The sequence below is a fragment of the Tympanuchus pallidicinctus genome, unplaced genomic scaffold, assembly GCF_026119805.1.
Source record: "Tympanuchus pallidicinctus isolate F22 unplaced genomic scaffold, pur_lepc_1.0 scaffold2, whole genome shotgun sequence".
Taxonomy (NCBI): domain Eukaryota; kingdom Metazoa; phylum Chordata; class Aves; order Galliformes; family Phasianidae; genus Tympanuchus; species Tympanuchus pallidicinctus.
The window spans coordinates 12,035,938-12,050,027 of record NW_026294721.1 but is presented as its reverse complement, the minus strand read 5'-3'; the positions used below and the strand labels follow the sequence as shown (position 1 = coordinate 12,050,027).

Below are 14,090 nucleotides of genomic sequence, written 5' to 3'. Positions count from 1 at the left end.
CTTGGCCTTGCCTTCATTACTTATCTAGATAGGGCATTTTTAGTTGAAGGAGGGTGGCTATAGTGTAGGTGTATTCTTCATTTTGAGGAATAATTGTTCAGTTCAGTACAATGGAAACAAAAATATCACCAAAGGACTGAAAAAAAAAAAGCACATGGTGTTAGTACCTTCATACAAACACGAATATCAATCAGAGATTAAAACTTAATCTGATCTGAATGTTGTATATATACAAACTACAGAACTAAAGTTGAGTTTTAAATGTCAGTGCATCCTTAGATTGACCCTTAAGAAAGAAGCAATAGATATAATAGTGTGCTTGATGCAAAGAATACACTACCAGTCAGCATGCAAACATCTGAAACTTTTGAAGGAAAAGAAGGCAGAAAAGATAAAGGCAGTTAAAAACAGGAAGTAAATATCTAAAAGAAACGAAAAAGAATCAACGCATCACGTGATCTGATTTATCAAGTTATCTTGTTCTTCATCTTGAAAGTAGTCAAATACAAAAATGTGGCTGGTCCAGGACATCACTTTAGTCTGGAATGTCTCTTTGATTAAAGACTATTTCAACACCGTCAGTTATCCTGGTTAAAAATCTTAGGTAGCGTCAGTGTTGTATTCTTGCCTTTTGCAATAATTGGTTTTAAGAATATATAATGAGACAACTTTGTTTAAGAAAAAAAAAAAAAAAAAAAAAAAAAGAGGCATGAAATAAATCTGGACAAACCATTCTCCTAGAAGCTGGTAAGTAAATCTTCTCAGTCTGTCTCCTAAATCATTTCGTGAATTTAGTTTCACTTAACTATGCTGACTTTCTTAGGGAGTACAATGGCTCTCAAAATGTTTTCCCAAGACTACAGTTTAAAGATACAAAGCATTTGGCAGCAGTGCTCCATCTATAATTGTTCTTGACTACTCAGTCCTCAGTAGAGGTATATAATACCTCTCAGTTTGAGGATTTGATCTGGTTTTAAAAGCCTTCGAAAAAAATGCAGAGAAATGGTAAAGAGGCAAAAAGAAATGGCCAGATGTGAGAGGATGGGAAAGGGAACACTTGTGAATTACTGAAACTGATGTCCTCGCTGAGGAAAATGCCTGTGCAGCCATGCATATCTGTAAACTATGACAAGTTCTGCATCCTCACTGCACATAGGTACATCCTACCATCCTACAGTATCTTTTTTTTTTTTTTTTTTTTTTTTTTTGAATAATCAAGGCAGGTCTAATTTATGTAGGAAAGACTGTGTATCAGTCAGGGGAAAGAGTATTCGGGTTAGTTGTTGAAAGAACTTTTTGCTCTATTTAGACTTGAAATGTCTTACTCTAGGAGTATTGCTTTTTTTAGACTTGACACTTTATAGAAGTTATAAAGAGCCTTTTTTTTAAGGCTGCTGGTAGCACATTAACTATTTTTCAGACCTGGTCTAGTGCCCTCACTGCCAGAGGCAGTGGAACAAAGTTGCTCAGGCATGTGTGGACATCACTGCTACAAGATTGCAAAGTACAGAAAAAAAATTGTACCACGTACAGTATAGGAACTTCTCATTGATGTATACTGCATGGAATTCAGCCCATGCTCTTCGCTTGTGGAAATTTCTCTGAGGAGTCCTGCAAAAGGAAACATGAAACAAAGTTCTTATAAATTTCTTTCAGGTCAGGGGGTGTTTTTTGTTTGTTTGTTTTTGTCGTTTGCAGTCCATTGCTACTTACTTTCTGTAAGATTAATTTTTATACGTGCTTTGATTTGCTAACCTGATTGGACAGCTGAGTTAGAAGGAGCCTACAGAATGCTATATTGTCAAAAAAAGAAAGAAAGATGTTTGTTAGTATGAGAACTAAATTCAGCAGTATCTCAATCTGAAGTTTTAGCTGGGAGATGTGCAATTCCTGTTACTACTTTGACAAATGTGCTTCATATTAACAGGTTTTAAAAAGTGTACAACTAAGACAGAGTTGATATTTTTTTCTTCTCACAGAGAACTTGCCCAGTGCTACCCCCAGAAATGGCCAAGTGTTCACAAAAAAGCTGAATTTTCAAACACAGAGCAGGTGAGTGAGATATGTTGCAGTAGGAAAGGAAGAGGAAACAGATCTCATGGTGTAGAATAGGGAAATTGTAGGAACAAAGAGTCCATGAAAATATAATAAATGGTAGAGTGAATAGATGGAAAAAAGAATCAATAAAGACCTGTATGCATAACGTCTATAAATTCAGTAAAAGCTTTCATACTAGCAGTTGATTAAGAAGTCCAAAGCAAAAATGCTGGTACAATATATTGACTTCAGTCAGTGAAGCACTTGCTTTAATCATTAAAAACAAAACAAAAAAACAAAAAAACAATAAAAGTCTAGGAGAAAATTTTGGCCCTGTCTCATTCACAAAAAAAAAAAAAATCAGCTTTTGTTCTGCATGGGTACAGTATAGTGTCAAAAGCTGCTGAATTCCTTCTCATTACCAAGAATCAAAGGCCATCAGAAAGGCAGAAAATCAAGCACATAAAAGTGCACTTCATGCTTCCTATTTATAACTCAGTGTCTGAATCTTAAGAGTTCACTACATGGCTGCTGCAAAGAACAGATCAAAGGAGTAAAATTCACATATCTTGAACCATTTACAATGCTGGCAAGTTTCTGGTATTATTTTTCATTGTTTGTCATCTAAATGAGATGTAGTGATGTCAGTGCTTTTATATGGATCAAATGCCTCATGCATTTTAGTGGAAAGAGGAGGCTGTTATGCTAAAGTTCTGATATCTAGTAGGAGAAAGATGTGTTAAAATATAAAAGAAAAAAATGAAATGTTGAGGTTTAAGTGTAGATTCACCCTGATTTTTCAGGAGAGGGAAACCAATACTGAAAGATGGACCAATGAAATGGTCATTCACAGAATAATTTGTAATGGCATTCTGAGTTATTGATAAAAGTCGTTTTTTTATTTGTTTTACTGGCTATAAGAGAATATGAGAGATGAGTTTCCCTTTATTTCTTCCTGGTCATGTTAACCTGCAGTCCTATCAGATACCGATACACATCATTCTCTTCCCTTTGTATTCATGCTGACTTTGAGCAATATCTCCATATGTTTTAAAGCATCTTCTTTCTAATAGAACAAATGCATGTGAGAACTGAGATTGATTTTGTAATCAGGCCTTACTAAGGATTTCAGTGCTATTTAGTAGTAATGCATTCTACCTGATTAGTTGGTAGGTATACAGAAACATAATTTCTGTTATCCTGCTGCTTTCAAGTCATTTCAGGAACTATAAAACAAATTCTATGCAAAGTGCGTTGTTTTGCTTCTGATGTAAACTTGGGGAGGGGGGTGGGGGGTGTCGAGAGAAGTTTCTATTTAAAATCTCAAATCAGAAGATCAAAGTATACATCTATTTGAAGAAATGGCTGTTTCACGTCATTTAGAATAAATTGGAGACAGAAATGAAACAAAATATGTTCTTCAAGTTGTCTCAGCCTGTGAGAATGTAAAAGCATGAGAATACAGGTGCAAAAGGAATTGTCTCATCAAGTGCAAAGAACAGTTACCACTGAAACTTTCTCTGCTCCAAGTGAAATTTAGTATTAAATATAAAATAACACTTCCTGAAAAAGAACTAATGGGGAACACAATGTGCTGCTTTTCTTGGCTGACAGAGCAGAAAAGAAACTTAGAGGGCTTATTCTTGGTTTTTTGTTTTTTGTTTTTTTTTTTCTTGAAAGCTAAACCAGGAGAAGAAAGGGATAGATGTTGAATATATTGATTGAGATATCTTGTGACCTGTGAGCACAGCCCAATGTATAGAACAATATACCTTTTTTTTTTTTGCTTATCTTGCACAAGGAGTTTAATATTTGCCCTCTCATTTCCTAGATAGGGGTGAGCATTACAGCTTTAAAAGTTTCCGAATGGAGTAATGTACTGGGACTCTGTATCGTGTGGTCATCGGTTATAAGCCAGTACTCATGTTGGACGCTGATTGCATTGTACTGATGCAATCAGATTAAAGCAACAGGTGGGAGGATCTTTTTTCACTGGGAGAAAGGAGAATGAAATACTCTAATGCACCCGTATGGTGGAGTGCTGAGTACAACAAACAAGACATCCTTTGAAGCTTTCTTCTTTTCAGTGATTAAAATCCCTGCTTAAATTCTGATGCTATGCTTACCAAGAAAGCCACCGACTTTAAACAATTCATTTTCTGATCTACAATACTTCCATCTTTCTCACTCATCCAAAGACATTCAATTTCCAATACAGTATTTTGGAAGGAAAAATCTTAATGGTAAGGCATATTTTCTTATGTTTTCTTATGTTTTCTTACTATGCTGTTTAGAAAATCAACAAACAGAACGTGCTTAAACACTTTGTAATGCTGTTACTGATATCTGATGGTTTCTCAGCACTTTATTGTGACTGCTATCATTACCAATTGACTGCTAAGCATATAATTTATGGGGAAGAAAGTTTTTTCTTTTTTTTTTTTTTTTTAAAAAAAAGGCTACAAAAGGTGAAAACAGTAGTTTAGTAGTTAAATTTCTCCATGGCATCACAAACCCAGTACACTGATTAGTTGTTAAAAGAAACTTCAATACCACAGCATTTCTGTCAGATAAAAGGTTAAAATAAAAGGCTGCTTACTTTACTGTCATGACATTCTTTAACATATTCTGTACTTTTTGTGTTTTTTGAACAGGAGTTCAGTAGCATGCTTGATGAATGCACCCACAACTTTCCTGTCCATGCAAAACCATAATAATTGCTGCTAAGAAACTAGGTCGAAGATGATGAGCTTTCTGGTTCATCATGTGTTTGTTAACAACTGTGCTAAAATGTTAGTTGTAGGTTGTGTCAGCTCGATTTCCTTGGACATCAAACTTTGTATTGATGGCAGTAGCATGCTGCAGTTGACCTGGATGGTCAAAGATAGAGCACAGTGGAAGAACGGAAGTTGTGATCAGCATGCACAAAATCATTGCAGTTATGCTGTTAGATTTTTCTTCACAAACGAAAGGACATGAGCCAGTAACGTGCCCTCACAGCCCAGAAAGCCAACCATATCCTGGGCTGCATCAAAAGAAGTGTGGCCAGCAGGGTGACAGAGGTGATCCTGCCCATCTGCTCCGTATTGGTGAGGCCTCACCTGAAGTACTGCGTCCAGATGTGGAGTCCTCAGTACAGGAGAGATAAGGACCTGTTGGAGCATATCCAGAAAAAGGCCACAGAAATGATCCAAGGGATGGAACACCTCTCCTACAAGGACTGGCTGAGAGAGCTGGGTCTGTTCAGCTTGGAGAAGGCTTCAGGGAGACTGGAAAGCAGCCTTTCAGTGTCTAAAGGGGAGTTACAGGAAAGAAGGGGACAGACTCTTTAGCAGGGTCTGTTATGACAGGACAAGGGGAAATGGTTTCAAACTAAGAGATTTAGATTGGACATAAGGAAGAAGTTTTTTACAATAAGGCTGGTGAGACACTGGAACTTGTTGCCCAGAAATATGTTGGAAGCCCTATCCCAGGGAATGTTTAAGGCCAGGCTGGTTGGGGCTTTGAGCAATCTGATCTAACTGCAAATGTTCCTGTTCATTGCAGGGGAGTTGGACTAGATGGCCTTTAAAGGTCCCTTCCAATTCTAAGGGTTCTATGAAATACATGCATGTGTAGATGGCTGTCAAACTTGACATTAGTTCTTGAATGTAAAAGACCGCAAAGTCACTCAAAAGATTTAAGAGCTGTTCAATAAAATTAATCATCTGACCCAGAAACTGGAATCAGATAATGCTTAATGAACATATTAATTAAACTCCAAGCAGCAAGTTTCCAAATTACCAGTGTGGGTTGCACTTTTATACTGCCTAGAATAATCTTTTTAAAATATTGCATGCTGTCTGAATGCAATTAAAGATCTCCAGATAAGCTTATGCTATCGCCCCCTTGGATTTGCTAAAACCTTCATGTAAGAACAAAAGAGCACCCTATGTATGTAACTTCCTTGCAACAGACTGACAGGATTGAAAAACAAACAAACAAACAAACAAACAGTAAATACATTGATTAATCATTTTTGAGATAAAAGTAGGAAGGTCTTGCTATTTTTCTGTCTTGGTGAAATATTCTGAATGGAATGCAAGGCAGCATGCCCCCTTCTGAAATGGTGACCACTAAACAGGTAATTATTAAGAGGGTAATTTCAATTGGATAGAGACATTGTTAGCTGCAGCAGTAAACTGAATCCTGAATGTGTTTTACATAGAAAAGCTAAGTTCAGACCTCTGAGGAATCTCTAATTGTCTAATGAAAAAAATATAGATTTCCTTTTCTATTATTATTTTTAATGTTGAGCTGCACGTCAGTAATGCAACTGTGCATGGACTTAAGTAGCATTTGAAGTGATCTATAGGGACATAGACTCCTCTACCATTCTGCAGTACTTCCAGCAATATTCATAAGGAAAAACAGACAAGTTCACAAAGCCTATTCTTTCTCCTTTTCTTATTATTTTCTTATTTCTTATGGTCAACAACATGGTCAACATTGTCACCATCATATCATCAACAAAACAACTTTTTATCTTTGGAAGATACAAAAATTAAAACCTCTAATTAATTACTCCAACAAAACTACTTAAAATCTCTATATAACATTAATATTTGTAGTAAAATAAACAGTGAAAAGATAAATGGGAGTGTATTCATTTTAGTCTTATGTCCTTTCCTATATTTGAAAAAAAAAAAAAGTAAAAAAAAGTAAAAATAAGCTTTTAGAATGCACTGAAAGAACTCAGTTTTCCCAGGGCTGTAAATAAACTTTATTCACATACGTCCAAAGCCATTTTCATGAACTGGCAAACAACCATTTAGTGAAGAGAGAAACTTATTATGGACTTCCATTGTAATTTTTTCTTATAAACAAGACAAATATGTACTCAGAGAAACTGGACCCAGACATTTAACATTTTCGCACTTCTAATATATTCACTAGTTTTACAAATTCAGGTATTTTAAGATTTCTGCCCTTTTAACATTCTTTCAGTGACTGCAATACAAAAAAATATATATATAGTTTGTGGATTTCATGCACAGATTTCTTCTGGGTTGGTTTGTTTCTTTTTTTGGTACAATCATAAACTGACAAGACTTAATAAATTTGAAGTGGTATTTTACAGTCATTTATTTTGTTGGTCAATTTTTAGTCTAAGTGACATCACTTATTTAGTCAGTTGTAGTGCTAATTATAAAACCAAGTAGCTATGCACATACAGGTAACAGTCTTCAGATATTCACTGAATGTGCAATTTTACATACATAAATCTTACAGACATTGTAATTATGCACTTCACAGCACAAAATTAAGAGGTTATTAAAGCTACAGTGCATAAAGGAACTATCAGTCATACCATTTTTTTAACTGTATCATAACAAAACATTTTTCTACGGTGAGGTTTTGAATATGAAAATCCTATTGCTCTTAAAATAGTTCCTACCCTGGTCCTGATAAACATTCGTGCCTATAAATAAAATCCATTCCTGGAAGAATTTTAATATAGCTGTTGCCTGTTATTTTCAATGCCTCTTAAAACTTGTACAAAAAATATACATTTTCCTTAAAAATTAAAAAATACCTGAAACAGATATGCAGCACTCCTAAAATATTCTGCAGTAGATCTAGAAAAAGAAGATGAATCCAGTCTTAAATTCTGTTCTCTCATACACAAACAATTTGAGACCAATATATGATGTCTGTCTACTTGACAGCAGGATTTGACTCAGTCTGCAATGCAAACATTATGGAAAGGATGAAAACTTATTTCAGGAGTTTCACTTTGTCCTTTAAAACTTTAAATTTGGGATTGTTGTTCACTTTCTTATTAAATATGATTAGAATATCCTCTTCTGATTTGTGATGTTCACCAGCTACTGCATAGTACTGAGCTATAACCTGCACAAAGAAAGAGGAACAGCTTTGAGTTAGTAAAGATCCAGTTAAAGCAGTAATACTGTTACTGTATTAAAAGCAGCACATATTCTATGTATTAAAATGCAGATGCTACACCTCTGCAGAACTTGCCTCTGTATTCTCCTGAGTTCTAAAGAATGAGTCTAGTTCTAGTCATTCTGTCAACTGATGTTCTGCTAAGTAATATCAAACATTTTTGACAGGAACAGGATTTTACAAGCTTCAGCACTACAGGAAAAAAAAAATAAAATTATCAAGACCAAAGAAGACTTAAAACCTAAAAAAAAGGATGGTGTACTGTACCTTTTTTCTTAGTTTTTTAATTGAAATTTCATTGTCTGGAGCCTGTTTCAGAACAGCTTTGATGGTTCCTTTCCAGTTGAATTTACCTAGAAAATAAGCATATAAAACTGTAAAGTATACCAGATCTTCTTATGGTAGGAACCTTCAACCTACAACTTTTAGAACCAGTTCAGCTGCCATCACGGTTCATTGTTATCCTGCTGACTCTACAACAGCAGAGTGTCTTAAGCATAAAGTCAGGTAGGCTGTTTCTGAACATTTTATTTGGATGTCTGTGAAGAATCATTGTACAACATCAGCAGTTAGGGTTCAAGATGGCATTTACTTAGCTTCTGAGTTTCAGCTATAAATCAGAAACCATTACATAATATGCAATCTGCATGTTCAAGGACAGGCATTCCCTAAAGATAATGAAGTGCCTTGTCTTATGTAAGCATAAACCAGATAAACTCCAATTTATGATTCAATTAGAAAAAATGGTAATGTAAAAGACAAAACAGATACAAAGCTGCTAATTGTTTTTCCTCTGTGCTGGCCAAGGCGTACAGCAGCAGGGAAGAAACCTATTGTGGTGAAAGAAATATGCCAAATTCCTCACTGTCCAGAGAAATTAAGTGTAGCTAGAGGCTGCCAGCACAGAAGTAACAGAATTCAGAACTAGGTGTAAAGTGTAGCACAGCCTTCTTCCTCTGGAACAGACAGGTGAATGTTATGATTGAGGCACAACTTCATGGCTTGCTAAGAAAGCACCATATTCTGCACAAGGTCTTTTGTAGCACAGTTCTGTAACCATCTAAACTTTCCCTTTCGGAATATCTTTACCTTTTCCAAGAGTTTCTTCATTGCCATTGGTGTTTTCTGTTTCCATGTCTTCTGACATGCTTTCAGTTTTCATTTTCTTTTTTGTGACACAAGGTTCCTCTACAGGTGAAACACACACACAGAAAAAGTGATAAAACTAGAAGAATTCTAGTTGCATAAGAAGTAAGTTTCTATTCTTGTAACATAAGCTTGTATTTGCTAAAATGTTCATGTTCTGTTAAATTTGTGTATTTAACATTAACTCCTTTTAAAAATTCCAGTGAGGCAGATTACTGATCTTTTAGGCACTGACAAAAGCCTAGAGACAAAAATGCAGTTAGTAGGATAGATACCTTCTACATGTTTATATTTGCGTTTCCTGACATTTGTTTCCTGCTCTGTTTCATTCTGATGGCCATTTCCATTCATTTCAAATTCATTCTCCAAGCAATCCTTCTGTTTTTTGGACTTCTTATTCTTTTTTGTTTCTGAGCTCATAGGCTGACTTTCTAATTTCAAATCTTTTTTCTCCTTCTTATTGTTCTTTTGTCTCTCTTCTTTTCGTTCTTTCTTACTCTTTTTCCGCTCGGTTTTACCATCTGTAACGCCGTTTTCTTCTGCCATTGTTTTCTGCCCTCTTTCTGCAAACTGTACTCCATCCTTCTGTTGTGGTTTGTCGTGTTCTTTTCTACCTGTCACCTTTTTTCAAAGACAGAGTATGACAGTTTTGACATGCCTTTATCGATAATTCAACTTTTCTCCACTATATCATTTCTGAAATACACCAATATCCTGAATTCAGCCACGTTTATTACACAAGGTAACACTGTATTACACAAGTAAACACTGTGGCTTGATTCTTCTAATACTCTCACCATCACAGCAGAAATGTTATCTTGCAAAAAAATCTTTGACTTGGCTTAATTTGTTTTTCCTATGTTTTACGGTACATGTTGCACTATGTAAATGGTGCACTTGTTGCATGGATCCATGTTTAAACTCCACTCTCAAGGCATATCAAGGCAGTATCAGAATTTCTAAGGGCACAATCAACATGAATGCTAAAAAACATAAATGTGATGAGAGAAAACATCATATACTTCCAAAACTAAAACACTGTACTTAGCAGGCAAAGACACCATTCTGAAACACTGCTACTAACAATTAGACACATTATCAGAATACAAGGAAGAAGGAATGTGCAGATTAAAGAAGAGTCTGTGTAGTTTTTTAAGACATACTTGCTAAAATTAAGGCAACACAAAGCTTTGATTTCTGCAGATAAACATTTTTTTTTACTCATTCCTGTTGTACAATGTTGTACCTCTAATTTAACTTACATCTCCAGTTGCTTCAGAAAAAATATCCCACACCTGATTTTGCAAAGTGCTGTCAGTAACTCTCAAACTGTTCTTCATCCAGTTCTGTGAAGGAAAGAAAAAGAACACATTACCAGTAACTTTAAAAAGTGCATCTCCTTTTTCTTTTTTTTTTTCTTTTCTTCTTATTACCATATATTTAGCTCTTAAATTTAAGAATTTTGTTATTCTGCATGATGAAGATCTGGTTCGATGTTTATTCTCTAGAAATCCCTTAAAATTAATGCAATTTTGTATAGCATATTGTTAAAAGTCTATGCCATGCCTGTCAATTGCCTCACCAACAATAATCCAGATGAGATCAATATACAGAAAATTATATCCTCAAGCTTTTGAACAGAGCTGGTTGTATCTATGCCCTACTAAACCTTTTTACTGTTTGTATGAGCTAAAATATTAAAGGTGTGTTCTTGTTTGTTTCACTAGAGACAAATAATCCTTTAGGGATACCTGGGAAGGTTGCACTGGTAAACTGGAATAATGGACTGCAAAAACTTTTGATCTTTCAATGCAACATCTTACCAAAAAGAAAATAATGATTGAAAATAGAACTTCCCTTGCTTAGAACGTTTTTGTCAATTTTGTCAAAGTAAGTCTAACTTTCTAGCTAGCTCTCTGGCAGTAAGTTCACATCAGTTTTATTACATCCTATCTGAACCACCTAGAAGCAATCATTATTTTCTTTCAGCTTTACAAATTGAGACACAAAAAGAGGTGGAGGCCAACTTGTAATTCTTTACAGATACCACATAAAGTATTTGGAGTCTGCTGTGGTTGGGAAGCACACTTCAGTTAAGTACCCTGTATGGGAGAAGGGCTCAGAACACTAATCAACAGGAAAACTCCCTATAACAAAGTTTCTTGCAGCTCCCAGGCAAAACCTAAGCCACAGACATTAAAATTCTTTGCAAATATGTCTAAGAATATGGATATTCAAAAGCAATTGCAAAAAGAAAAAAGGAAGTATTAAAAAAGAACAAGCCTATACATCCAACCTTAATCCGTTAGTCTGGGAATCAACTTTGTGAGTCTCTGGCCTAATAACTAATTAAAATTGCATTTAGACAAACTGCATTTAGACACCTTTTATGAAAGGAGAAATAATTTACAAACATCTCCTATTTGAAAGTTGGCCATTACATCATCCACTTCCTGATGCTCAAAATAAAACAATTTGTCCCACCTTTCTTAAAAGAGAGACACCAGGGAAGTCTATTTTTAAGTTCACTGCACAAATTACTACAAAGCTCTTAAAACATACCTGAAATTTTACTTTTTTTCTTGGAATATTACCAAAGGAACGCATTTGCTCCAAAATGTTCCGCATTTTAGGGTTTATATTGGGTTTCTTCATTACTTCATGAATTTTCTGAACAAAGAAAAGCAGGATGAAATCAGTGAAGAAGCATAATGATCAAAAGATGCATGCAAGGTATGAAAGCTGGAAGCACACTGGACAAAAATCACCCACAGACTGCATAGGCTAACTGAAATCATTCAATAAGCTTCAAAATAAACACTATCCCGTAGTTTTATCACAAGCATCAGTTATCTGTATAAATACTTATACTGTGATACTGAGCAGAGGCAAGCAGGACTGCTCACTGATACTTTCTGTTGTACAAGTTACACTTTAAATTAAAGTAACCACATCATAAAGGGGAGCCCTGCACTCTGAAAAGTGCTTGCATTAAGAAAATGAACTCTCAACTGGCTGTTTTTTGCAAACTTTTGCAAATGTTTTTCCTTCTGGAACTAACTGTGAAAAACAAGCCATCTTTGAGGCCACAGTTGACATGCATTTCTTCTGTCAGCAGTGCCTGCTTCAGTAACAACAATCAAGCCAATTCAACAATCAAGAATTGCTTATATCAGTATACAGTATAGCCCTTACCTGAAGCCACTCCTGTTGTTTAGCATCTCCTTTACTAGTTTTGGCTTCAAAATCTTTTCCACCATACTTCTCATCTTCGGTTACACACTTCACATGGTCCTTATAGTCATCACCCCTGAACACAGATTTTCAACTGTAGTTCACTGCTCAGTCCTCCAAACAGACTCAGTGGTCAACAAATTGAAGTAACAGCATCTACTGTTTACACCTCAATACTGCTAACACTTATATGATAGAAGTTCAACATGGTTAAAGTATCTGCTTGTAAGACTGCTTACATCAAATGTGGATACACTAATGCAGTAATAATTGTTCTAATCAATGCGTGTGGACCCTCAAAAAGAAAAAATGAATAACAATTTTGTTGTCGATAAAGTACTGAGAGAGATAAACAAAAACTGTGGATGCTCCATCCCTGGAGGTGTTCAAGGCCAAGTTGGATGGGACCCTGTGCAACCTGATGTGGTGCCTGATCTAGTGGCTGGGAACCTTGCCCACAGCAGGGAGAGCTGGAACTGGATGATCTGTAAGGTCCCTTCCAACCTAAGCCATTCTATAACTCCGATTATCTGAGGATGAGCTTACTTTCTTACGCAATTCATACATTCATATTTAAAAAGCAGATAGTAGCACTGCTGTCTTTTGAGTTATGAGAAGAGGCAAATTCACAATTTTGGATATCACTGCCAACCTCATATAACCTCTGGCAATGTCCAGAAGTGGCATTTAGTCTGCAGACCTGGACTTAATGTATATACTCAGTACCGATGACACCTTTATCTACTGCTGATGGCCTTTTCTGCAACATCAATCCTATCTGACACTTGTCAGTCTGACACTGACATCCAGTTTGTCCAATACTACTCCAATTTGGCCTAGTATTAAATGGGGATGTTGGTGGCCCTGCATGTGGCAGGGGAGTTGAAGATTCATGAGGTCCCTTCCAGCCCTGGCCGTTCTGTGATTCTGTCCAGGTGAAATCAGGAGAGGTGCACAAAGATGCTCTGGACAAGTGAGTGCAGTGCCATACATCTCCCTCCCAGCGCAGCAGAACTTCCAAGCCCTTGTTCGCAATTGGATGATTGAGCCTGAAACAAACCTGTTTGCTTTTTAAGCAGAAATCTGAATTATTCAGAAATTGCCAAAGTTAGCTCTCACACATTGCAGGAAAACCTTTGACGTGTGACAACCACTGAGGAGCAAACAAGGCTGCTTGCCATCATTTACCTACCAGAAATCCTTGCCACAGTCCATGCAAGAGAGGCACTCACAGTGTCTGCAAATGTTCACGTGCTTTTCAACCTGTGTTTTCTTCACGGATTCCCCGCACGCGTTGCACGTGAAGACGACCATGGCGGTGAGGGTCAGCAGCTGCTATGAGGTGGGGCCGATCTCTTTCCTCCCCGCACAGCACAGCCCTGGCGAGACAAGATCCCCGCTGCCACCAATTGCAAGGAGCATTCCAGCTCTTATCTCCCCTGTTTAACAGCCTCGCAGTTCGGCTTTCCCCTACGCCCTCCCCTTCCTGCTGCCCTCTCCCAGCCCTAGCTCAGGGTGTCCCCTCAGCGGCACCGCTGCATCTCGGAGACCTTTCCTCCCCCCACAGCTGTCGCTTTGCGGGCTACGATCCCCGGTCGCACCCCCCTCTCACCGCAACCGCCGTCTCCAACGGCTGCCCGGCCCCACACGTGCGCCCGTCTCCCCGCTCCCGCCCCGGCCGCCACTCTGCGCATGCGCAACGCCAGCCTGCTCGGGGACGCAGCGGG

The 14,090-nt window shown here is 37.0% G+C and overlaps 1 protein-coding gene and 1 long non-coding RNA gene across 3 annotated transcripts; one reads left to right on the top strand and one right to left on the bottom strand.

Annotated features, from left to right (window-relative positions):
• The first annotated feature begins 679 nt into the window (after window positions 1-679).
• On the top strand, window positions 680-6,572 carry LOC128079960 (uncharacterized). Of its 2 annotated transcripts, none has more exons than XR_008206391.1 (4): window positions 680-747; window positions 1,980-2,052; window positions 4,125-4,280; window positions 4,692-6,572. It is a non-coding gene; the product is annotated as an uncharacterized LOC128079960 (long non-coding RNA). The 2 variants fall into 2 exon arrangements; XR_008206390.1 differs by having other exon boundaries at window positions 3,869-4,280.
• A 203-nt stretch (window positions 6,573-6,775) lies between these two features.
• LYAR (Ly1 antibody reactive) lies at window positions 6,776-14,085 on the bottom strand. The gene is made up of 9 exons (XM_052681670.1): window positions 13,976-14,085; window positions 13,556-13,742; window positions 12,325-12,439; window positions 11,692-11,799; window positions 10,392-10,475; window positions 9,405-9,750; window positions 9,073-9,171; window positions 8,251-8,336; window positions 6,776-7,929 (listed from the first exon to the last, which is right to left on the bottom strand). Exons 2-9 carry the CDS (start codon window positions 13,675-13,677, stop codon window positions 7,795-7,797), a joined length of 1,095 nt encoding a protein of 364 aa, XP_052537630.1. The 5' UTR covers window positions 13,678-13,742; window positions 13,976-14,085; the 3' UTR covers window positions 6,776-7,794.
• Window positions 14,086-14,090: the final 5 nt, after the last annotated feature.